Source organism: Stegostoma tigrinum, chromosome 17 (genome assembly GCF_030684315.1).
Source record: "Stegostoma tigrinum isolate sSteTig4 chromosome 17, sSteTig4.hap1, whole genome shotgun sequence".
NCBI lineage: Eukaryota > Metazoa > Chordata > Chondrichthyes > Orectolobiformes > Stegostomatidae > Stegostoma > Stegostoma tigrinum.
The window spans coordinates 43859895-43885570 of NC_081370.1; the positions used below are offsets into that span (position 1 = coordinate 43859895).

The 25676-nt window shown below is 39.6% G+C and overlaps 1 protein-coding gene across 2 annotated transcripts in view; it reads left to right on the plus strand.

The window, feature by feature from the left end:
- The window catches only part of qser1 (glutamine and serine rich 1), a 139263-nt gene extending 117258 nt beyond the window's left edge, over positions 1-22005 (plus strand). For both annotated transcript variants that reach the window (XM_048545815.2, XM_048545817.2), the window contains 4 exons: positions 4623-4720; positions 15531-15677; positions 18197-18292; positions 18787-22005. In XM_048545815.2, coding sequence (XP_048401772.1) covers positions 4623-4720; positions 15531-15677; positions 18197-18292; positions 18787-18927 — 482 coding nt within the window. In that variant the 3' untranslated portion in view covers positions 18928-22005. The remainder of the gene's footprint in view (positions 1-4622; positions 4721-15530; positions 15678-18196; positions 18293-18786) is intronic.
- The last annotated feature ends 3671 nt before the right edge of the window (positions 22006-25676 follow it).

Consider the following 25676-nt stretch of genomic DNA (forward strand, 5'->3'; position numbering starts at 1 on the left):
TGTAACTGTATTTCCCAGGAAGAATCCATAATTTCTTTGATCATGCAAGAACAAAAATCAATCCTCGCATGCTTGTATTTGACATAGTCCCAAAGGACCGTAGCGTCACTGTCTTATTCGACAGAGTCACAGAGATGTACAACATGGAAACTGACCCTTCGGTCCAACTCGTTCATGCTGACCAGATATCAAAGGACAAAGCAAATTACAGCACAGGAACAGGCCTTTTGGCCCTCCAAGCCTGCGTCGATCCAGATCATCTATCTAAACCTGTCACCTATTTTCCAGGGATCTGTATCCCTCTGCTCCCTGCCCATTCATGTGCCTGTCTAGATACATCTTAAATGACACTAACACCACCTGCCTCTACCACCTCCGCTGGCAACGCATTCCAGGCACCCACCACCCTCTGTGTAAAGAACTTTCCATACATATCTCCCTTAAACTTCTCCCCCCTCACCTTGAAATCATGACCCCTAGTAATTGAGACCCCCACTGTGGCGGGAGGGAAAAAAGCTTCCTGCTGTTCTCCCGGTCTATACCTCTCATGATTTTGTAGACCTCAATCAGGTCCCCCCCTCAATCTCCATCTTTCTAAATAGTCCTAATCTACTCAACCTCTCTTCATAGCTATCGCCCTTTACACCAGGCAACCTCCTGGTGAACCTCCTCTGCACCCTCCCCAAAGCATCCACATCCTTTTGGTCATGTGGCAACCAGAACTGTACAGTGTTCCAAATGTGGCCGAACCAAAGAGCAATACCACTGCAACATGACCTGCCAAGTCTTGTACTAAAGACCCCGCCCGATGAATGAAATCATGCCATATGCCTTCTTGACCACTCTATCAACCTGCATTGACACCTTCAGGGTACAATGGATCTGAACACCCAGATCTCTCCATGCATCAATTTTTTCCAGGGCTTTTCCATTTACTGTATAGTTCACTCTTGAATTGGATCTTCCAAAATGCATCACCTTGCATTTGACTGGATTGAACTCCATCTGCCGTTTCGCCACCGAACTGTCCAATCTATCTATATTCTGCTGCATTCTCCACCTGTCCCCTTCACTGTCTGCTACTCCACCAATCTTAGTGTCATCTGCAAACTTGTTAATCAGACCATCTATACCTTCCTCCAGATTATTTATGTATATCACAAACAACAGTGGTCCCAACACAGTTCCCTGTGGACCACCACTGGTCACAGTTCTCCATATTAAGAAAGTCCTTTCCACTACAACTCTCTGTCTCCTATTGTCCAGCCAGTTCTGTCTCCATCAGTCCACCATGCGGAACCTTATCAAACGCCTTACTGAAGTCCATGTATATGACATCTACAGCCCTTCCCTCATCTATCAACTTTGTCCTAAATTAACCTAGTTCCATATGCCAACAAGTTTGGCCCATATCCCTCTTAAACCCTTCCTACTCATAAACCCATCTAGATGCCTTTTAAATGTTGTAATTGTACCAACCCCCACCAGTTCCTCTAGCAGCTTATTCCATACACTCACCACCCTGCATAAAAAAGTTGGCCTCCAGAAACTGAACAGCTGAGGCAGTCAGCTGTGCAGGTTCACTGCTTGATCAGAGGCAACTGGTGGTGAATTCAACCTGAGGGTCACTGCGCCTCAGGCAAGGTCAAGAAGACCAGCCTTTGAGATAGGACAACCAATTTTCTCAGATTCAGGACACAAAAATTACCTGAATATTGAATATTGTTCAGAAGAAACTGCCTGATTCAACGACCATGTTCCTGCCACAAAGGGGGATAAAAAAAGGCTCTAAACAATGACACTGTGAAAAATAAATAATTTGATAATTCCTTTAGGTTGTAGAATGGAGCAATTGGTTATTTCAGCAGCAGAAAAGACTTCCTCAGCAAAGAACAATCCAAGAGAGGCCTCCACTTTAAAGGGATTTACGGACTTCACCATCAAGAACAGAGCATAGTCAACAGGCAATAGAGGATCCTCCAGACAGCCTTAATTATTTTTGCGGGTGGAAGGAATAGAGGAAAGATATATTTGTGGTAAATGTAACCATCTATACAGATGTATGATGCTAATAATAGGAAAAATACTTGAGGTAAGAAGTTGTATATAAGTGTAAGGGTATGAACAGGTTATTGCTGAGGAGTGAATTAAATATTGCCCAATCTGATAATGTCACGTGGACTTTGGTGAGAGAGCAGCTTTGGATCATCAAGGAATCAGATCTAGCATTGAAGACTGCCTCTGTTTCAGTGTCTGTTATTACCAATGTAACGTGTAACTATTTGCCAATAAAATTCACTGTGCTTAAAATAAGAGCTACTACTTGTTAGTCTTCCAGCTTTTTTTTTCTGTACCATAGCAGACCAAACAGGCTCCATTAAATACGATCAAGAAAGAGGATGATAGCAGCAAACCTTCCTGATGGATTTTAAAACATGATGAGCGTGGTAATCTTGCAACACTATTACTCCCATCCTCAACCTCTTCTCATAAGAAAATCCCTCCATATTCACAATCGACTTCCTCTGAGTTGCCTCCAATGCCAGTATATATCTTTGCTGAATAAGGGGCGCAGAACTGTTCAGTGTTCCAATTGTGGACCGACTGGTGTCTTGTATAGTTTCTGCAAAATCTGCTTATTTTTATACTTCATTCCTTTTGTAATAAAAGCCAAAAGTCGATTTGCCTTTGCATTTTTACATGCTGAACTTGAATGATAGATATTTGTACACGAGGCCCCTCAGTCTTCTGTGCTGCAGTTTTGTGCAGACCTTCCCGATTTAAATAATAATCAGCTCTTCTATTCTTCTTACCAAAGTACATAACCTCAGATCTTTCCTACGTTATATTCTGTCTGCCAAGATTTTTGTTGAGACATTTAACATGCCTACATCACTTTGCAGAGTATGTGTCTTCCTCCCCACTTGCCTCCCCACCTATTTTTGTATCATCCATAAAGCTGGCTATGTTACTTGCACTCCTCACTCTCTTAAACTCCAGTGAAAACAAATCCAACCTGTCCCCACCCTGTCTTCAAGACAACCACTCATTCCAGATAGAATCGAATAAACCTTCTCTGAAAAGCCTCCAATACATTTTGTTCTTCCTCAAAAAATAGACCAAAACTGTACACAGTCTTTGACAAATGGCCTCACCAATATCCTGTATAACTGTAGCATTACATCATTACTTTTATGTTTAATTCCTGTTGTAATAAAAGACAGTATCCATTAATTATATGCTGTACCTGCATATTAACCTTTTGAACTCAAATCCTTCTGCACCTGAGAACTCCACAGTCATTCTCCATGTAAAGTAATACCCTCCTAAATTCTTCAGCCATAGTGAACATGTTCACATTTTCTTATGTTACTGTACTTCTGTCAGAGTTTTACCCATTCACTTGATCTACCTACATTTGGCTGTAACCTCCGTGTAGGATCATAAAATCTCTACAATGCAGAAGCAGGCCATTCAGCCCATTGAATCCACCTAATCTACGCATCTCTGGAGACTGTAGGTGATTTAGCATGGCCAGTCCATATAACTTGCATGTGTTTGGGCTGTAGGAGCACCTGGAGGAAACTCACACAGACACTGGGTTCTGGCTCTGTTCTGCATGGGTTTGTTTCTGGGGTCTAATTCCATGTGTTTTTTGATTACATTATGGGCTGAAAACCAGGCCTTTAGGAGTTCCCATGCATGTCTGTGGTTGGCTTGAGCTAGACTAGTCACTGACATGCACGGGAATTCCTAGAGGCCTGGTCTTCATTCTGTTATTCAATTAACAAAAGTGCAATTAGACCCCATATGCAAACCCATGCAGAACAGAACCAAAAATGACCCAACCTAACTTAACAGACCAGATCATATAAATACCAAGTAGAGTAGAACAATGTCGCTTCATTGGAGGCTGTGCTGATGATGTTACCTAGAGTGGTGATGAAACGTCTGCACAGTAACCAGCTAGCTCGGTGAGCAAGGCAACAACCTCATCCACAAACTGAGCTACAGATCTTTGCAAGAACCTTAAAGAGCAGCAATATACTAAATTATAGATTGAAAACTTTGATAGAAGCTTTGAAGATGATGAGGGTCTGGGAAAAGTAAATAAGGAGAAACTGTCCCCACACCATCTTCCATTTCAAAAAGGATCAAGAATGAGAAGACACATATATAAGATAATTGGCAAAGGAGGAATATTTGATGTGAGAAAATCTTTCTCACATAGCAAGTAGAATGGTTTAGTAGAAATAGATGGTTTAGAATGCACTACCTGGAGTTGGAAGCGGGTGCAGTTGAGGCATTCAGGAGAACATTATCTCATATTTCAAATAGAAAAAATATTCATAGCTTATGGGGAACAGGCAGGAGAATAGCACAGTCACAAAGCTCATTCAGAGCGTTAGGTGTGATAGGCCAAATGGCTTCCTTCTGCATTGAAGCAATTCTGTGATTCTGGGGTGAGATTAATGAACTGAGTAGCCTTTACAAGGTGATCATGTGTTTGCTTCTTCACTGTCAAGAACATTGATGATTTATGTTTACTGTTGTGGAATGTACTAGATAGAACTTCAATGTTCGTGAAAATGGCTTTTGAATTTCAATACTTTGCTTTTTAGACGAAATGTATTTGCCACACATGAGGAAAATTGATAGCATGCTGAATGAGAACAAGAAAAGAATGATTTCCAAGTTCCCACTGGAGCCAGCACTCAAGGTAAGAATCTTTATTAAAACTGTACTTGCTACTGTTTAAAATACTGTTTTTCAGCATAAAGCTGCAGCATCCACATAAAAATATTGTTTCGTACAAAAAGCTGGTTAGTTACTTACTGATCCCGATAGTGTTTGGGAACAGTGGATTGTAATGTCATGACTAGTAGTGCTACTGTTCATCTACTGGAATCGGAAGGATAAAATATGTTTTCATTTGAAGAAATTAGTTTCATCACATTACATTTCGTTTATCATGCAACATCAATTTGATATTCTATGGCAGTACAATACTTAAGTCTATGCTTAAATTAATTAAGCTTTCAAGTTGCAGTTTGAGAATTGCAGGGATCGAGTTGCACAGCAATTTAACCTGATTTTTATAATTATAAGTATTCTGCAGAAATAACGATTGATATTTGGAGAAGTACGTTATCACCACTGTTTTAATTGTAAACAACAAAATGTTCACAATTTATTGCAAAAGAAGTGGAATGGGATAGAAGGATGTACGAATATTTTGTGGAACTGGGCAAAGGAACGTTGAGAGGCTTTACTTCAATAATGGAATAGTTGATGCAGAATACTTAGATCATGTGATAATGAAGTGTTTTTTTTCCTGAGAAGCTCTCCTAAGGCTCTTGTGTAATCTGAAGGTCTTGTCTCAGTGATTACCATTGACTTTTTTTTAAAAAATTGTTTTAATGGTAAATAGAACTTCACTGATTTATTTAAATGTGCTGTCAGATAAAAATGACTAATTATCAGTTTTCTGTTTTTGGTGCCACCCAGTTGTGAACAGTTGCAGTTTCTTGGGAGACACAGTAAAATGACCTTCCTTTGCTTCTATACACTCAGTAAAAACAAACATCTGTGTCTCCGTATTCCCTGATAAATTGTGGAAATTGTGTGGGCTAGTCAGAAGGTAGCTTCAATACCTTTTGAAGTTTCTTTTGTGCTACTGGTATAATTGTATTACTTGCTGAAAAAAGACATATTTTGCAATCGGCAGAATATTGATAAGGGGATATTTGTGCTGAGAGAGAGGAGAGTACTGATTGATTGGCAAGTGGACTCTGGCAGAGGCATTGCAATTAATAGAACAGCACAGAACAGGAACAGGCCCTTCAGCCTACTATGTTCATGCCAACAATGATGCCATTCTAAACTAATCCCATCTACACACACGGTCGTATTGCTTTATTTCCTGCATTTGCCCAAATGCCTCTTAAACTTTTCTTTCTTATCTGCTTCTACCATCTCCCCAGGCATCTACCGCCCTCTGTGTAAAAACGCATTCCTGCATATCTCCCTTAAACATTTCCCCTCTCATCTTAAACCTATGCCTACTAATATTTGACGTTTTCACCTGGGAAGGAGGCTGCAGCTATCCACTCTATCCATGCCCCTCATAATTTTATATACTTGTGTCAGGTTGCCCCTCAGCCTCTGATAGTCTAGTGAAAACAATCCAAATTGTCCAATCCCTCCTTATAGCTGATAAACTCCGATCCAGGCAACATCCTGGTGATCCTTATTGTACTCTCTTCAAAGCTTCCACATCCTTCCTATAGTGTAGGGACCAGACCCACACAATACTCCAAATGTGCCATAACAAAAGTCTTGTAAAGCTGCAACATGATTTGACAACTCAGTGCCCCAGTGATGAAGGCAAGCATGCTGTATGCCTTCTTTACCATCTTATTCACTCATGTTGCCACTTTCAGGGAGCTATGGTCTTGAACCCCAAGATCTCTCTGTATCAATGTTTCAAATCATTTGGCCATTAAGTGTATACTTTCCTCCTGTGTCTGACCTCTCAAAATGCATGACGTCACTCTTGCCTGGATTTAAACTCCATCTGCCATTTCTCTGCCCATTTTTCCAACTAATCTTTATCTTGCTTTATCCTTTGATAACCTTCCTCGCTATCCAGAACACCAGGTACCAGTACTGATCCTCATAGAACGTCACTGGTCACATACCTCCAGTCAGAAAAACCCTCTATCTCTTATGGCCAAGCCAATGTTGCATCCAACATACTATAGATCCCTTATGACTTAATCTTCTGGACCAGTCTACCACGACAGACCTTGTCAAGTGCTTTTGTTAAGTCTGTTCAGACAATATCCACTGCCATACCCTCATCAATTATCTTCATCACTTACTCAAAAATCAAGTTTCCGAAACAAGTTATCCCCTGCATAAAACCATGCTAAATATCCCTAATATGCCCATTCTTTTCCAGATGCAAGTAAATCCTGTCCCTAAGAATCTTCTGTAATTTCCCTATGACTGACTTAAGGCTCATCAGCCTATAATTTCCTAAATTATCCTTGTTGTCCTTCTTAATCAAAGGAACAATGTTGATTATTCTCCAGTCTCTGGGACCTCACTCGTGGTTAAAGAGGAGATAAAGATTTCAGTCAAGATCCACCAATCTCTTAACTTGCCTCCTTCAGTACCCTGGGATAGATCCAATCAGCCTTTGGGGATTTATCTTCCTTAATGTTTTTCAAGACACCCAATGTTATCTCCTCAATATCAACAGTGCCAATATGGTCACATACCCTTCCATCATCTTAGCATCATGCATGTCCTTCACCTTGGTGCTTACCAATGCAAACTACTCTTAAAGGATCTCGCCTACTTCCTCTGGCTCCATGCATTAATTCCCTTCTTTGTCCTTGAGTGGATCTACCCTTTTCCCTAATTGCTGTCATTCTTCTGAAAAATGTATGAAATGCCTTTAGATTCTTCTTAATCCTACTTGCCAGGAATGTAATGTCACTCCTTCTAGCCCTTTTAATTTTTTTTTGTTGAAGTTTTTTCCTGCTTCCTTTATATTCCTCAACGCCCTTGTTTGATTTCACTTTCCTAAACCTAACACATGCTTCCTTTTATCTTTTTGACCAAACTTGCAATATATATATTAATTTGGGACATCTAATGATGCTTGACTATTAATTACCAGTTTTTATTTGGAGTTTAAAATGGGAAGATTGATTCTGATTGTTCAGAATATTGCCTAAAAAATGATGGAGTGAATTCTTTCAGCTGTTTTATTGAGTTGAAGCAATTGCAGTGCTTGCACATGTTCTTACTGTCTATAAATAATAGGGCCCTTTGTATTAAAATATACAATTTTCAGGATATACAATTGTGCCATACTGTTGCAAGTGTAATTCTTCATACAGTCTGGATTGTACAATGAATATTGCTTAGTTCCAGAGCTCCAATATTGCACGTTCTGCAAGTGCAATTAGGAGTGGTCAGTCCCATGTTGCAAACAGCTAAGTGAATATGCTTTTTGGTATGATCTATCAATTTTTGGGTGGTATGGCCTATATACCCTTCGTACATCTTTTTGGGTTTGAGGGAAGGTGATGTCCTAGTAGCTTTGTCATTAGACTGGTAATCCAGAGACCCAGGTAATGTTCTAGTGACCCGAATTCAAATCCTGCCACACACATGGTAGAAGTTGAAACTGAAAAATTAGTAATTAAACATCTAATAATGACTAATATCAGTTAAGAAGGAAACTGCTGTGCTCATCCAGTCTTGCCTACATAATGTTCCAGAATCACAGCAATATGGATGACACTTGACTCCTTCTGAAATGCCCTATCAAAATCATTTACTTGCTGAGCTATTGCTCAGTTATATCAACTGGTAGAAAGGAAAAAAGCAACAAAACTGGGCAGATCACCTGGCATTGACTAAGGCACCAGAAATGACAATGACAAGTATGGCACTGTTGACCCTGCAAAGTCTTACCAATATTTGGGGGCTCTTACCACAATTGGGAAGTTTTCTACAGACAAGTTAAGCATCAGCTTAAACTAGTCTTATTCATGGTAAGCAATGTCCCAGACAACATGATCACACGCACTCTGTTTTGTCCCACTACCAGGACAGACCCAGAAGAGGTTGAGCAACAATGATATACGATTGGGAAGGAGCTGACCTAGGAATCTTCAGCATTGATTCAGGAACCTGTGGACTTTCATGGCATTAGGTCAAATGTGAGCAAGGAAACCTGCATACCATATCCCTTGACATCAATACTTTCTAAAAAAAATATCCAGTGCACTCTTGAATAACTAAAATGAATATGCCTGCACCACTTTTGCAGGCAGTACATTCTGTACCCTGATATATCACTGCACCAGTGGGTTTTTTTCACATGACCGTTGCTTTAGTTGCAAATTATTTTAAATCCATGCCCTCTCATCTTTCTTACTTTTACAAGTGGAAATAGCTTCACCCTATCTACTCTGTTCAGCCCAATTATGATTTTGGAAACCTCATTCAGAGCTCCTTTCAGCCTCTTCTCCAAGGAGGACTCTCCTAACAACTTCAATTTATCCTCAGAGCTGAAGTTCCTCCTACCTGGAACCATTGCAGTAAATTGCTTCGGCACTTTCTCCAGTGGATGTGTATGTTTCCTATAATATAGTGCACACAACTGTACGCAGTACTCCAGCTGAGGTCTAACCAGTGTCTTGCACAAGTTTAACACCATCTCATTGGTTTTGTACTTTATAGCCCGATTAACAAAGCCAAGAACACAGTAGCTTTACTGACTGCACTCTCCAACTGTCTTGCCACCTTCAGTGATCTGTGCAATATACTCTAAGATCCCTCTCTCCTGCACCCTGTTTGGAATGATACCCGCTATTGTCTTTGTGTTCTTCCGACCAGAGTGCGTCACCTCACACTTCTGTGCATTGAAGCTTACTTGCTGTCTATCCACCCACTCCACCAACTCAATTTGGAGTTCTACACCATCCTCACAATTTACAGTTCGTCTAAATTTAGTGTCATCTGCAAACTTTGAAACTACCCCCTGATAACCAAGATCCAGGTCGTTAATATATGTCAGGAAATGTAACTTTCTCACCACCGACCCCTGGGGAACTCCACTGTGAGCGTTGCTTCAGCCCAAAATATATCTGTTGGCCAATTCTGTCTGTTTGTATCACCTGGGCCAATTTTGTTTCCATATTGCCAATAGCCCTTTTACAGCATGACCTACAACTTTGCTCAAGTCTCTTGTGAGGTACTGCATCAAATTCCCTCTGGAAATTCATATACCGTATAAAATGTGTTACCCTCATCAACTGTTTCTGTTACCTGTTCAAAAAAAACTGCAATAATTACACTTGCTCATTTGGAAATCCATGCTGACTCTTCCTAATCAACCCACCTTTACCCATGTATTTAATTCTGTCCTGAATAGTTGTTTCCAAGATTTTCCCTGCTACCGAAGTTAAACTAACTTGGCTGTAATAGCTTTGATTATTGTTACAATCTTTCTGGAGAAATTCACCACACTCATTAAACAGAACCTTCTAATCACATGACACTACCATCTGGAAGGACCAAGGACAACAAATATTTGGAACATCACCTACAAAGTCCCTCCAAACTACTCAACCCGCTTCTGGGAAATATTTTGCCATTCCTTCATTATTGCAAGGTCAAAATCCTGGAGCTTGCTCCCCTGCAGCATGTGAACACATCTGTACCAAATAGATTACAGTGGCTCAAGAAGGCAGCTCACCATCAGTACCACCTCAAAGGCTACTAAGGATTGGCAATAAATGCTGGCCCTGCCAGCGATGGCCACATCCTGTCAATGAATTAAAAAGAAAGAGGTCTGAGGAAAGTTAGCTTCACTTAAAGGTAATGAATCAGGAGGATGGCTGTGATGCATCCAAGGTACTGAGGGAAGGAGAAGTGGAAATTGCAGCGTCACTGGCATTAATCTTACGATTCTCCATCAATAATCTGGAACAAAATTAACAGTTACTTAGACTAATGTGAATTACTTTAGGAAAGTTGACATAAACTTGTTAAGATCAATCAATTTGATTGCATTTTATGATCACATACTGAGAACATTGAGCATGATGAAGTTGATATGAGCACATGGTTTTCAAAAGACGTTTGATGAGCTGCCACATAACAGGAAAGTTGAAGTCCGTTGTAAAGGTTTTCCAGTACTTGATCTTGTATGTTATGGCTTTCAAGTCTTTATCTAAATACTACTACAATGCTGAGGGTTCCTTCATCACCCTTCTTGTGCAGCTAGTTCAATAGATCCCCAAACTTCTAAGTGAAGAAATGTTTACTAAAATAGCCTTTAACTTTCTGCTACTTCCCTTAAATTGGTGCCTCCTGGTTATTGACCCCTATCGGGGGAAATGATTCTTGCGGTCCTACTGTGCTCCTCAGAATGTTGTGCACCTCAATCACATCCCCCACGCCTTAGCCTTCTCTGCCCTATGAAAAGCAACGTCATCTTATCTAGTCTGTCTTAATAGGAAGAATGCTTCAGCCCAGGCAACAGCCTAATAAATGTTCTGTGTACCTCTCCAGTGCAGCCAGATCAATGGAGGACTGCATTTAGTCCTCCAGCTGTGGTCTAAGTAACATTATATACAATTCCATCATAACCTCCTTGCTCTAGTATTTAGTGCTTTGACCAATAAAGGCACATTTTCCATATTTATGGATAACCAACTCATTCTGCCAGTGTCTGCGTGGATTTCCTCCGGGTGCTCTGGTTTCCTCCCACAGTCCAAAGATGTGCAGGCTAGGTGGATTGGCCATACTAAATTGTCTGTAGTGTTCAGGGCTGTGTGGGCTATAGGGGCATGGGTCTGGGTGGGATGCTTCAAGGGGCAGTGTGGACTTGTTGGGCCGAGGGGCCTATTTCCACACTGTAGGGAATCTAATCTAATCTGATCTATCTGGTCCTGCTGTTTTCGAGGATCTAAGGACATAGAACATAGAACAAAAAACAATACAGCGCAGAACAGGCCCATCGGCCCTCGATGTTGTGCCGGCCTGTGAACTAATCTAAGCCCCTCCCGCTACACTATCCCATCATCATCCATATGCTTATCCAAGGACTGTTTAAATGTCCCTAATGTGGCTGAGTTAACTACATTGGCAGGCAGGGCGTTCCACGCCCTTACCATTCTCTGAGTAAAGAACCTGCCTGTGACATCTGTCTTAAATCTATCACCCCTCAATTTGTAGCTATGCCCCCTTGTACAAGCTGAAGTCATCATACGCGGAAAAAGACTCTCGCTGTCCACCCAATCTAATCCTCTGATCATCTTGTATGTCTCTGTTAAATCCCCTCTTAGCCTCCTTCTCTCCAATGAGAAGAGACCCAAGTCCCTCAGCCTTTCTTCATAGGCCCTGCGCTCCAGACCAGGCCACATCCTGGTAAGTCTCCTCTGCACCTTTTCCAATGCTTCCACATCCTTCCTGTAATGGGGCGACCAGAACTGCACGCAATATTCCAAATGACGCCGCACTAGCGCTTTGTACAGTTGCAGCATGACATCGCGGCTCCGGAACTCAATCCCTTTACCAATAAAACCTAACACCGTAACCCCATACACTTCTTTATACTTTCTGGTGTTAGAACCCAAACTGATTTTTCATTACTTTTATTCTTTTAACAATTTTTGGAGCTGTGGACTGGGAATTACGAACTGAAGATGACTTGTGGCCTTTAGGAAACAGTGGTGAAAGGAAAAGCCATGATGTTGAAGTGCCAGTGTTGGACTGGGGTGAACAAAGTCAGAAGTCACACAACACCAGGTTATAGCCCAACAAGTTTATTTGAAATCACCAGTTTTCAGAACACTGCACTGAAGCCTTCCCTTGACGAGGGAGCAGCGCCCTGAAAGCTTGTGATTTCAAATAAACGTGTTGGGCTATAACCTTGAGTCAGTTGTGTGACTTCTGACTTTAAAAGGAAAAGAATAGACCAAACAAGCTTTTGTTAGTTTGAGAGAACAAACCCGCAGGTTATTTGCAGACTGATTCCTCACTTAAAGGGGTTCCTTCAGATACGGCAACCCCAGAAAGAGCATTGTGTTAAAACAGATAGAAGAATTGGTTATTACTGAGGAAATGGTCCTCACAAGTTTGAAAAAGACCTTGTACTCGAGTAAACGGTAAATGGTGAATCAAGCCTCAGGAAAAGACAGTCAATTTCATCAGGATGAGGCCGTAGGTGAAGTGATAATGGGAACTGCAGATGCTGGAGAATCCAAGATAACAAAGTGTGAAGCTGGATGAACACAGCAGGCCAAGCAGCATCTCAGGAGCACAAAAGCTGACGTTTCGGGCCTAGACCCTTCATCAGAGAGGGGGATGGGCAGAGTGTTCTGGAATAAATAGGGAGAGAGGGGGAGGCGGACCGAAGATGGAGAGAAAGAAGATAGGTGGAGAGGTACAAGAGAGTTGCAGTGGGAGAGAGATTCCCTGAGGTTGGTCCTGAGGGTAACTTCTTCAGGTTAGGCATCCCTGGAGGAGGCTTCGCAGTGAGGTTAAAATTCTCTTTCCCACTGCAACTCTCTTGTACCTCTCCACCTATCTTCTTTTCTCTCCACCTTCGATCCGCCTCCCCCCCTCTCCCTATTTATTCCAGAACCCTCTCCCCATTCCCCTCTCTGAAGAAGGGTCTAGGCCCGAAACGTCAGCTTTTGTGCTCCTGAGATGCTGCTTGGCCTGCTGTGTTCCTCCAGCTTCACACTTTGTTATCGAGGCTGTAGGTCAAGTTGTTTTTTGATCTATGCTTTCTGGCGAGAAGAGGTTGGCTGCTGACAACACAGAATGAAGTTTTGAAAGCTCCCTGCTTAACCTCCTTTACTAGCTTTTGAAAACCCAAAGAGTAGAAAACTGAATTTTTGAAATATTGCTGCCTTTACCTGAGTGTACTGAAAGGTCACCCTGATCAATGTCTCCAGAAAAGCAACCAAGGAGTGCACATCTATGACTGTGAAACCATGCAGTTGGAAAGACATTTAAGTAATCTGGCCAGTTCTATTATTCTCTCTTACTTATCCCTTAATGGTGTTTCTTATGTGAATGGGAGCTGAAAGCGAATGGTTTGGTTTAAAGCACAGACATTAATTAGATTACCTTGTTTAATTTATTTCTCTGCTAAAGTTATTGTATCGTTAATGAGTTGACATCTCTTGTTTGAAATACAGAATGATGTTTGGAATTCATTATTTGCGAAGTCTGGAATTGATTATTCAGATGTCTGGTTAGGAACTATTGAAGTAACTATTGAGGGTTTACGAAAGGTTTAGTTTTATTGTGTTGTGAATACAGAGGTAAAAAGGCTAATTTCGTTTCACTGTCTATCTCCGTGTTGTGACGTTAGAGTCCTAGCATTCTATTGTATTCCCTTGACTTGTCCTCCTAAAATGCATTACCTTATACTTGGAGGATTAAATTCCATTTACCATTGATCTGCCAAATCTGCCCATCTAAATCATCTTTTAGACTATGGTTTTACTCCTTGCTATTTACAACAACACCAATTTTCATGTTATCTGCTTAACTTAGTGATCATCCCCCGATATCCATGTCAAGAAAGAAGCTACTAAATAAAAGGGACAGTGGCAACAAGAACACAAAGTTGGCTGAATGACCATGTAGAGTGGTGAATTATTGTTCATCAGACTTGGGTAACAGCATATAGTGAGATTCCTCTGAAATACCAGTGTTATTTTTGATACATTGTTAACCTTGACTTGAGATGTAGAACTCAAGTTCAAACTTTACACATGGCTCAAACCTTGAAAATTTTTTGCATTTTGATCAAGATTGTGGTAGATTTAAAGAAGACTTGGGCAGGCAAGTAGGAAGTGAAACTTAATGCACAAAGTAAGAAGTGATTTATTTTGGTAGGAAGAATGAGTATAAGAGAGAGAATTTTAAAGGGTGTATGTGGTGTGGCATGTGTGCTTATATCATTGCAGGTGATAAGACAGTTTTAGAATGTGGTTAATAAGGCAATGGGATCCTGAACTTTATAAGCAGAAGCAAAAAAATACAAAAATCTTTTTTTAAAAAATTCATTCAGCTTCAACTGGAATATTTTGTCCAAACCTGGGCAGTAGTATAGCACAGTAGAGGGTTCACAAAAGTTTAACAAGAACAGTTCCAAACTTGAGGGATTTCGATAACAATGAGAGATTACAGCAACAAGTATTCAAATCATAAAGGATCTGAACAGTGTAGATGGTTAGGATGTGTTCCTGTTTGAGGCAAGATTGAGAACGCAATGACATTGCTTTAAAATGACTGGCAAAAGATCAGGGGCGGGTTTGGTTGGTAGGGGGGAGGAAGCTTTATGAATTGAGTGATCAGGACCTGGAACACCATGCTGAAGAGTGTGGTGAAGGTAGGTTCAGTTTGGCTTTTGGAAGGAAATTAGATCTTCATCTAAAGAGAAAGGATCGGCAGGGCTATGCGCTGAAATAGAGTGGGACAGGCTGAGATTGTTCTTACAGAAGCACCGCAATGACCCGAAGGGCGAAGTAGCTTCATTCTATGGTTCTTGAGTAGATTTGTAGCTCGAGTTGTGGATGCTGTGGTTAGTTCGCTTGCCGAGCTGGTTCATTAGTTTTCAGATTTCATTACCCTGCTGGGTAACATCATCTGTGCGGCCTCTGCTGAAGCACTCTTGTGTTTTCCTGCCTGTTATTTAAACTCTGGAGTCTGTTGGAATTGGCCACCTCATTTCTGGATTTTCTTCACATTAGTGTGTATAGAGGGTCTAATTCTACGTGTTTATTGATGGCCTTGGTGGAGAACCAAGCCTTTAGAAATTCCTGTGCTTGTCTCCGTTTGGCCTGTCCTGGGATCTTGATGTTGTCCTAATTGAAATGATGGCTTTCCTTATCCATGTGAACTCCGTACTCACTCATCTCCATTACACAGTAGTTTCTTTCTGTATAGTAACTATTTTATAAATTTGTTCGGTTTTGCAGACTTCAATGGACAGTTTTCCTGAACTAACTACATGTGTCTCAGGAGCAAAAAGTAGCAATCCAAATGTGCCCAAAATTAAATTGAGTGGTAAAAGTTACAACAAAAAGACTCTCCAGCCATTAAAACAAAATGTCAAGGGCCAAAAGGTAAGGTGTTTAGAATTGGTCTAATGTTCTTTTTCCTCCGAATTGATGTCTGTTCTAAGACACACGATTTGGCAACTAGTTCATCAAGGCTTTTGCAATTTCTACAATGAATTCTGCAATTACTTGGCTTTCGGGAATAACATTTACCCTTTTGCTGATGACAGACTCTTTTTCCATCAATTAAAAGAAAATCCAAACTGCGGGTGCTGGAAATCAGAAACAAAAGTTGGAAAAAGTTGAAAACAATGTTGGAAAAGCTCAGCAGTCTGGCAGCATCTGTGGACAGAAAGCAGAGTTAACCTTTCAAGTCCGTGACTTTACTTCAGAACTGATTTTAGCTAGGAAAAGTTTGGTATAGATGTTGAAGATGGAGTGAGGGGAGGCGTAAACAATAGATGGTGATGGAGCCCAGAGAAAGAGAAATACAGTTGGACAGGCAAAAGAATGGGTAAAGGTCAGCCTGAGACAGTCAATAGCTGCTCGTGGGGGACCACCAGTGGCTGACAGTTTGTTTGTGTTAGAAGCCCAAGTGATGACAGGAGCAGACCATATTGTGGGTATTACACGCCTGCATTCTGTCTGCAAAAATGACCGAGTTTCCTGTCACTTGCCACTTCATCATACTGCCGTATTCCCTGGCAAATATCTCTGTCTCAGGGTTGCTGTAGTTCTCAGCACAACCTGGAAGAAAACCTTATTTTCCAGTTGACAACCCCACAGCCTTCGGGACTTAATGTCAAGTTCAATAATTTCAAGGCCCAAGCACCTTTTCTCATGTCTTACCCCATTCTCCCCACACCAGACCTTGCCATCAGTTGGGCTTCTACCATAAACAACCCATTGTCAGCCACTGGAGTCTCTATTAGCAACTGTTTATTCTCCCAGGCTGACCTTTATCCATTCCTTTGACCGCCTGACCACTTTCCTCTCTCTCCCTGGGCTCAAGCTCCACCTCCACCTCCCCCTCAAGCTATCTTCAGCATATAGACCAAGCTCTTCTTGGCTAAAATCACCTGAAGAAGGATCACTGGATCCGACCTGTTAACTTGCTGCTTTCTCTGCACAGATGCTGCCAGACCTGCTGAGCTTTTCTCAGCAGTTTCTGCTTTTGTTTTCCATCAATCATGAATACTAAAAACAACTTTGTACATTTTACTAATTGCAGTCAAAAACAGCTTTTATAGGAGTTATGCTAAATTTTACTATGTCATTTATTTAAATATACTTGTCACAACTCTTTTTGCATAAATTTGGTAATTATGAGTATAGCTTTACTGCTAGAAATGTAATTATACAGAGGTTTGAGTATGATGATTAACATATATAGCTTTTTTTAGATAATCTGTGATCACTATAGCTATTACTTATCTTTTTCATCTAAATTGGGATGAAATTATGTTTGAAAATGCATATGATATAGGTTTTGAAATTGATGATTATATCATGAAATGCCCAAGATGGGATGAGTAGAAAATTTTGGAAAAAACTCTGCAGATTGTTATAAAGACACCATGCTTGGTATTTCACATGGAGGATTTAAGTTTTGAAGAAATGTGAATTTATTTACTTAGATTGGTTTCTTTGGAGAGGTCGTTGAAAAGCACTGTCGACGTTGGAGATTTTTTAAGCACTGCTTCCAAGAAATCATGACTAGCGATAACTGCTTTATCAGCTGTGTAGGCCTGCTTGAGCTGTTCGAATAATGAGTGGATGGAGATTGCCATTGCTATCTGGAATTAGTTGGGGAATATGAAGCTTATGAGGGTGCTCTACCTAGCTGATCTCTCCTGTTTTCTGAAAAGAACCCTCATGTTGAGTTCAAAGTGAAACCTACTACTTCCGAATGAAAGAATGAACTTCTGAATACAATGTTTTCTGAGTAAACTGTTTGCCAAACTCTAGAGATAATTGTTTGTGATTAGTGATTTGAACAGATAAGCCAGTGCATCAGAAAAATGGATTTTGAAACATTCTGCGCTTTATCTTTTCTGCCTTCAAGAATAACCTAAAGGCCAGGAAGTGATTATTTGTCAAGTGAATCTCTGCAGAGAGAAATCTAATTTTTAATTTTTTTATCCTAAAATGTGTTATTTTTGGGTTATTTAGGTTAATAATTATGTTGCTGTATCACAGACAGTTTATGTTCACAGATTCTTCTTCCTTGAATAAGTTTTGATTTGATAATCACAATTATTGATTTATTAAATAAACTTGGTTGATAGACCTTTAAAATGTATTTGATTGGCCATCTTGAAAATTGGGATGTGTTGTGATCTGCTGAGTACCAAGACTAAAGCAATGGCCCCTCATGCCTTGGTCGTAACAAGATCATAATTCCAATATTTCCTACATTAATTGTCGAGGTAATGATAAAAATCACACAAAATATTTGTCAATGAAATGCTGTCAATTTTTGATCAGATGTCTACGTTTTAATGCATCATAATCACATCAGTTGGCTGAATGATCGGTTAAATCTTTCTACAGAATTTTACAATTATTCCATATTTTAAACTTAGGAATTCACTGTTGATCAAGAAAAATTACAGTGCTGTACTTTATATCACACACTTCATCACTATAAGTATCACACCTATCTGGTATGCAAGAAAGAGGTGAGCAATTAATATTCTATGATGTCTTGTATTGCTTGAATTCTTTTATTATGTTTAAAATTGCAACAAACTGAAGAAAATCCCAGAGTAATTTTATAATTCCTGTGTTTAAAAATTGAGTTTTTTGCATGTCTTCCAAAAATGCAGATTGTAATCCAGAATTTGTTCAATAATGTGCTCCTTGCTCTGAAGATTTTGGTGGATCATCTCACGTCACCTTATTCATAAGTTGACACAGATTTAAATAAAGTACAGAGGTCCCACTGATTCCATGATGGCAGAAAATTGTATTTTCATTTTTAATAGATCAGGGTATATGCAAAGTTTGTTATATTTTATATATATTTATTGTGAATGGAAGTCAGTTGACCTACAGGAACTTCAGTCATCAAACACTTTATTCTGCTTATATGAAAAGGTATTCATCAATGCAAAGCTGATTCTACTGTAAATATTGAACTTTTCTAAAGTTTTTCAACAATTGATTTGGACAGGCTGCTTCAATTCTAAAACGGAATAAAGATCTTGGCCAAGTTGAAACAATCCAGCAGTGTATGGAAAATGAGCAATGGGTGGAAGACCTCTTTGAAAAGTTTGGTGATCTTCTGACACAAGCACAGCAGAAGTGTTTATAATGTACGTTATGAGATTTTACTACAGTCGTATCTGAGGCGCTAACATAACATCATGGAGACATTGAAATGAACTTTGGCATCCCCAGTGGTGCTAGGCTAGGCCCTGAATAGTGGCAATAGTGGCCTGGACTATATGGACCTGGTATGTCGACCTATAGCTACACGGACACGGTTGTCAAGAAAATACATTTTGGCATTGGGAGTTTATTAATTATTGTGTCTAACCACATTTTTATGATGGCCATTGTTTTTGGTTTATTTGTATTCTGTGATCCTGAGGTATTAAGTAACATCTATTTCAAAAAAATGAAACAATTTTTAATAAAACTTTTGTGACTGATCAAAATGGCAAGGCATGCACTAAGTATATTATAATTTTCGTTACTACCGTAGTTTAAACACTTTAGGAAACTGTTTAGTTCAGCAAGAAATGCTTTAAATTGATTACCTGCCTCTTACTGACCTACAAGACAATACAGAGGCCCCATCTGTTGTCTAATGTCTGCCTACCAAATTTCCACACAAGTCGTAAAGAAAGTTGGTGCGTATTGACATTCTTTAAAGTTACCGTCAGCAAATAGGTAATTTTTGTTGCGTTACAGACTCCTTTTATGTTCAGAAATATCAAGTTCAGGAGACTGAACGTGGAGTTGGTGCAATTCAATAACTTTGTGTCTGTTCTGATGATGCAAACAGGATGAACACATCTATTTTCCCTGTTTTGAAGAAAAAATTATTTTGCCTTTATACCCATATTTCTTTAAAATAAATTGTACATTTTATCTCATCAATAATTGTATTTTTCAGAGAAAATATTGTGGTTTGAATTAAGGTCATTTATCTTTGTAATACACTTTGAATTGTTTTCAGTAAATTTTCATTTATATGTTGATCACATTGTATACTTTATATACTGAGGTAAACTACTATTTCTGTTTTCCTGTTAATACAAGATTGCTTCAGTGTGTACCAGATATGCATATTGGACTAGTTTTGCCTTTTAAGTGTAGCTGTGTTACACATTGCAATTATTTTCTGATACATGAAAATAAATTTCATACTAAATCTAAAGCCAAAGAAGTTTATATTGCACCAGGAGAACTGTTTAACAACTCAGCAATATAGATAGTACATTTGTAAGTGTAGGTTAATTCAATATGGTTTGACTGTTACTATGGATAATATTTTCTTGAATATTGTCACCCTGGTGGTTTATCTTGCGCTCCGATTGTTACTTGCCATTCTCTGCATCATGTTTTACTCTACTGAAATAACCCTTAAAAATGTCTACAATTCTAAAATTCCTCTTCCCATGTTTATTGTGTCTTTGTGTTATTAATGTTACATATTGCTTCCAAAATATCTGAAATAGTTCTCAATATTTTCATCTACATGTAAAAAAAAAAGTTACTGTTAGGAATTCGACAGTTTTGCATTTTGAGATCCAGGCCGAACATCAGAAGTTCCTGTTGAGTACAGCAGTATTTAACACTGTTTTCAACAATCACTTAAACTCTCATCTATGGAGGAGTGCAGCAGTGAGACTTTTTCTTTTCAATTGACTCTTCAATCATTCTGAATGAGATTGATTGCTTGTACTATGGAATAGTATTTGACCTGGAATATATAACTTGCACAGTGCCCAGATTTAACAGCAACATGTTTTAGAAACAGTATTATTGTGATCTGTAACAATCCAGAGTTCCTTTACAGGACTTCACAGATAAAGTCTGACAATAAGTGAGATGCTGGGCAAGATAACCAAAAGTTCAAGATGTAGATTTTGAGGGGCAAACACATTAAAACTCCAAAGCATAGAACTTAAAGTTGGAAGGGTGAAAGAAATCAGGGGGTATAAGAGGCCTGTATAGGAAAAATGGAGAATTATCAAAAGGTGTTTGAATGGGAAGGAATGAGGTCATGTATGACAAAATTGAGCATTGTTTGTAAATTAGCAAGAATATGTTTAGGTCAACTGGAATTTGCTACCCATATCCGAGTTCATACTGTGATGTACCTGAGTTCAAGGTTCCAGAGGGTGGCATGCAAGCCAGGAGAATTTGAGATGGTTGAGTTAAAAGCATAGACGAGATTTTGGCAACCAATTTGCTGAGGCAGGAGCGAAAGCTGTCAATATTTGACAGGTGATGGAGAGGATGTAGTCTCTGTTTTTGTCAGGTAATTTTCTGAATGTATGTCCTAAGTATTCATGTAGACTTTCAAAAACAAAAATGTCAAATTTGTATTTTCACCATGTATAGCACACAACTGGATTTAGAATGCTGCAAAGTGACTAAAGTGACCTTTCAGTGACTAAAAGTAGTGACTAAACTCATCCGAGTTAATGGAGAGACAAACTGAAATAGACAGTGTAAAGCAGGTACAGGAGCAGGTGAACCTGGGTGTACAAGAGCAAGGAATTTATGTTGAACTTTAAGTAAGACACTAGATTGACCTATGCTCTAATATTGCATATAATTCTACACACCTGAACCTTGAGCAGGATGTGAGGCATTGGAGAGGCAGTGCGAAAGAGTTTTGAGAGTGGTTCCAGGGATGAGGAATTTCAGCAGTGATGTTAGATTGAGAAGCAGGCATGTTTCTCCTTGGAAAGTATCATGCTGAGAGGAGACCCGATTCAAAATCATGAACAATCTACGACAGTATGAATAAGGAAAAAGTATTCCAACCTTTGAAAGAAGAGAGTACAATAGAAGACCAGTTTTAAATTAATTAATAAACAAGAAAGGCTGTGTGGAAAAAACATTTTCATGTAATTTGGTTAAGATCTGGAATGCACTGTTTGAGATTGTTGGAAGCAGGTTCAGATGAGGCATGGAAGAGGATGCAAAGTTACAGAAAAAAGGCAATATCTGAGATGCACATTTGGATAACTGACACAGACATAATGTTTCATGTTCTCATTCAGTGCAGTAACAGTTCTGATATTCTGAGAGTTATTTACACTGAGTATGCCTTTGGCTTTTTCTTGTTTTAGTTCTTTACTCCAAGAATCCCATTTGTCAAAATGGTTGATCTGTCTTTACCTCACCAGAAAGAAATGTATCTAAGCTTTCTTATTTAAGTGCCGGGTAAGCAAAAATAAAGAGGAAAATTATTATCAGTTGTTTGGTGGAGCAAAACTTTAACGTTGCTGAAAAAGCGTGTTGCCAAAGCTGCTTATATCACACCCATCTGGACAAACGCAAGAATGTCAAGTTTCAAATGGTCACAATTTTATATTGTGGGGAGACAATTGCTGTTTGATGGAAGTTCTTTCTGTTTGGCTGAAGTACTGCCATGGGAAAAGCAATCAGTTTCTCACCCCTGGGGTAATTCTTAAAAGTTACACTGCTTTTGTAAGAATGCTTTACGTCTAGCAAGCATAAACAAACTATGAATTGAGCTCAACCAGTTATATTGATTGTTGGTGTAGTTGTTAGTGCGCCTGTTTTGGGTGCACTTGCTGAACAACTTGGAATCATATCTAATGAAATGTTTTGGGCTTTGTAAGTGTGGGCTACTTGAGTATGATCTTTACTCTTGTACTCTGCCTATTGCAACTAAGGAACATCATCCAAGCATTGGTATGAACAGCTACATACCTGGCATCTCATTGGTCGAAAACAGAACAGCTTTTCAGACTGATGCAGTATCCCATTCATGCAAATGCTATTTGTGTCATCATTGCATACTTGCAGCGTAAAAGGCTTGCTTAAGCTGCTTGACCACATTTTCTTTTTTTCAATAGTATTTAAGTTATGCCACATTGAAATATTAATATCAAATTAGAGCTATTATGAGTAGAGTATCATTATTATTAAAATTATGTACATTTCCCCTGTTGGTTTGCTGAGTGGCTCCGAGACTTACCAATCAATTCAGTGATGGATGTGACTTACGTACGTGGCTTTTTCATACTATTAACAGAGAAAAAGCAAGTTGTGCAGAAGCTTTCAGACTTAGTGTGGTTTTCTGCAGTTTCTATTAAGAGCAGTCGTATGAGAATTCTGTTTGAGGAAAACAAACTTTGGCAGACTAAAGGACAAGTTAAAGGCTTAAGTTCAAGCAAGCTGAAGCTCCTGACTGTAGGAATAAAATTCAACGTGCAGCTTGAGTAATGATATCTGATATCTATTCATTGTTAAGCAAGTGAATGTTCAGCAAGCACCGTAGAAATTTTGCTTGAAAATCCTTTTTATGTCCTGAGGTTTGGACTGCAAATGATCTTCAATGCATCCCAAATTGCTGTTATAAAGCTTAGTGTGAAAACATACATTATATATCAACATAACACAGTGTGGAGCTGGATGACACAGCAGGCTAAGCAGCATCAGAGGAGCAGAAGGGTCCTGACCCGAAACGTCAAGCTTTCCTGCTTCTCTGATGTTGCTTGGCCTGCTGTGTTCATTCAGCTTCACACCGTGTTATCTCAGATTCTCCTGCAACGGCAGGTCCTACTATCTTTATACATCAACATGTTTGAATTGTGGTATGTCTTATGATATTGAAGACAAGCTATGCAGTTAACAATATTTTAAGACAGAAAAAAGCATTACCATTATAAATCCTCCTAACACTGATTCAGATGCCCTTCACATTTGACATCTTAGTTTCAGTTCTCAACCAGAAGAATCATGCAATCATCTTGCTCAGGAGAATATGAGGACGTGACAAAAGATGCAATTGTTAGCTTAATATTTGAAGATAATATACAAAGAACAAGACATGGCTTCAATGATAGCATGAAAAGGCCTGGATGATGGTTTGAACAAGGCTTGTGTGGAATGTGTGCTGTAAAAGTTGCTAGGCAAATGTAATGTTGGCTTTTATCTGGAAGGGACTGTGCGGAACTTTGGTAACACTGCAGTTAGAATACAGCACAGTTTTGGTCTCGTTACATGAGCAATATTGTTGCTTTTGAAATAGTTCACGAGGGTTCTGGAGGCAGAGTTTTAAAGCAAAATGATTGGCTTGATATAAATAGATGGAGCAGGTTGGACCTAAAAGCCATTTTAGTAAAATCTAAGATTTGGAGAAGCTTGACAAGTAGTAGATGCTGCCGCCGCACCCACCCCCACCCCCACCTTTGAGGGAGAAATCTATAATCAGGGACGTGTTTTAAAAGTAAAAAGTAAACTTCCAGCCTTTCAAGCCTATTGCAGTATTGCAGGTGATTTGGCTGGTAGTCAACTTAAGTGTTTTATTTCTTCCACACTAGTTCTGTGTGCCTTAATCATTGGTACTTAGAAATCCATCCATCTCTTCTTCAGAAGAATCTCTCTGATTGAGCCTCCACAGCCTTCTGAGTTAGAGAATTCCGCAGATTTACAGCTCTCATAAATTATAATTTCCATCATCTCTGTCCTAGGTGACTTCCTCCTTCCAGACTGGTCAACCAGAAGAAAAATCCTACCTGCATCTACCCTCTCCATCCTTTTAAGTACTTTGTTGGATTTTAATGAGATGACCTCGTGTTCTTCAAAACTAATAGAATACAGGTCCAATTTCCACAATCTATGTTGATATTTGACAGAGTGTGGCATCAAAGAGCTCTCGCAAAATTGGAATCATCAGGAGAAATCTCTCCATTGGTTAGCGTCAAACTTGGCACAAAGGATGATGGTTGTAGTTGAAGGTCAGTCAGATTTCAGCTCCAGGACATCCCTACAGGAGTTTTTCAGGGTAGTGTCCCAAATCCAACAATCTTCAGCTGCTTTGTCAATGACTGTGCAGTCTATAACAGACATCCCCACTTCTGACCTGATAATGGAGAGACAATGTTCAGAGCCATTCATGATTCCTCTGATACTAAAGTAATCCATGTCTAAATACAGCAAGACATGGACAATATCCAGGCTTGGGCTGAAAAGTGATAATTAACAGTCATGCGATACAAATTCCAGGAAATAACCATAAGTGATCAGAGACAATCTAATCCGTGTTCCTTGACATTTGATAGTGTATATCATCATTGCATCCCTCATTATCAGCATCCAGGGGTTACCAGCCTCAAGAAACTGACTGGACTATCCATAAAAATACAGTAACTGTAAGGCGAGGAATCCTGCACTGAGTAACTCACCTCCAAACTCACCAGAGCTGTCCACTATCTGCAAGGTACAGTTCAGGCTTGTGATGGAATAACTCCCCACTCGCCTTGGTAAGTGAAGCTCCAAGAATACTGAAGAAGCTTGATACCATCCAAAACCTAGCATCCTGCTTGATTAGCACCACATTGATTTGACATCCAGCCACTCCACCACTATCACTACCATCTCGAAGGACTACAGCAGCAGATGCATTGGAACATCATTGCCTGTAAATACCCCATCAAGCCATTCAACATCCTGACTTGGAAAGATATCACTGTTCCTTCAGTGATAATGGGAACTGCAGATACTACACACTCTGATATCACTGTTCCTTCAGTGTTGAGTCAAAATTCTGACTACCTATGATGCATGAACTGCAGCGATTCAAGAAGGTGGCTCATCATCAGCTTAACAGCAACTAGAGACAAGCAATAAATGCCAGTGAGTAACACCTACATTCTATGAGTGAATAAAAAGTAAGGACAAGCCTGCCATCCTGGGAGCAAATCTCGTGAACTCATGTTGCACTCCCTTCAGCAAAAATATCCTTCCTAACTTAAAGAAACCAAGAAGCTAAGGAAATTGGGCATGGCCACAATGTCTCTTTAACAATTTTTATAGATGCACCATAGAAAACATTCTATCTGGATGCAT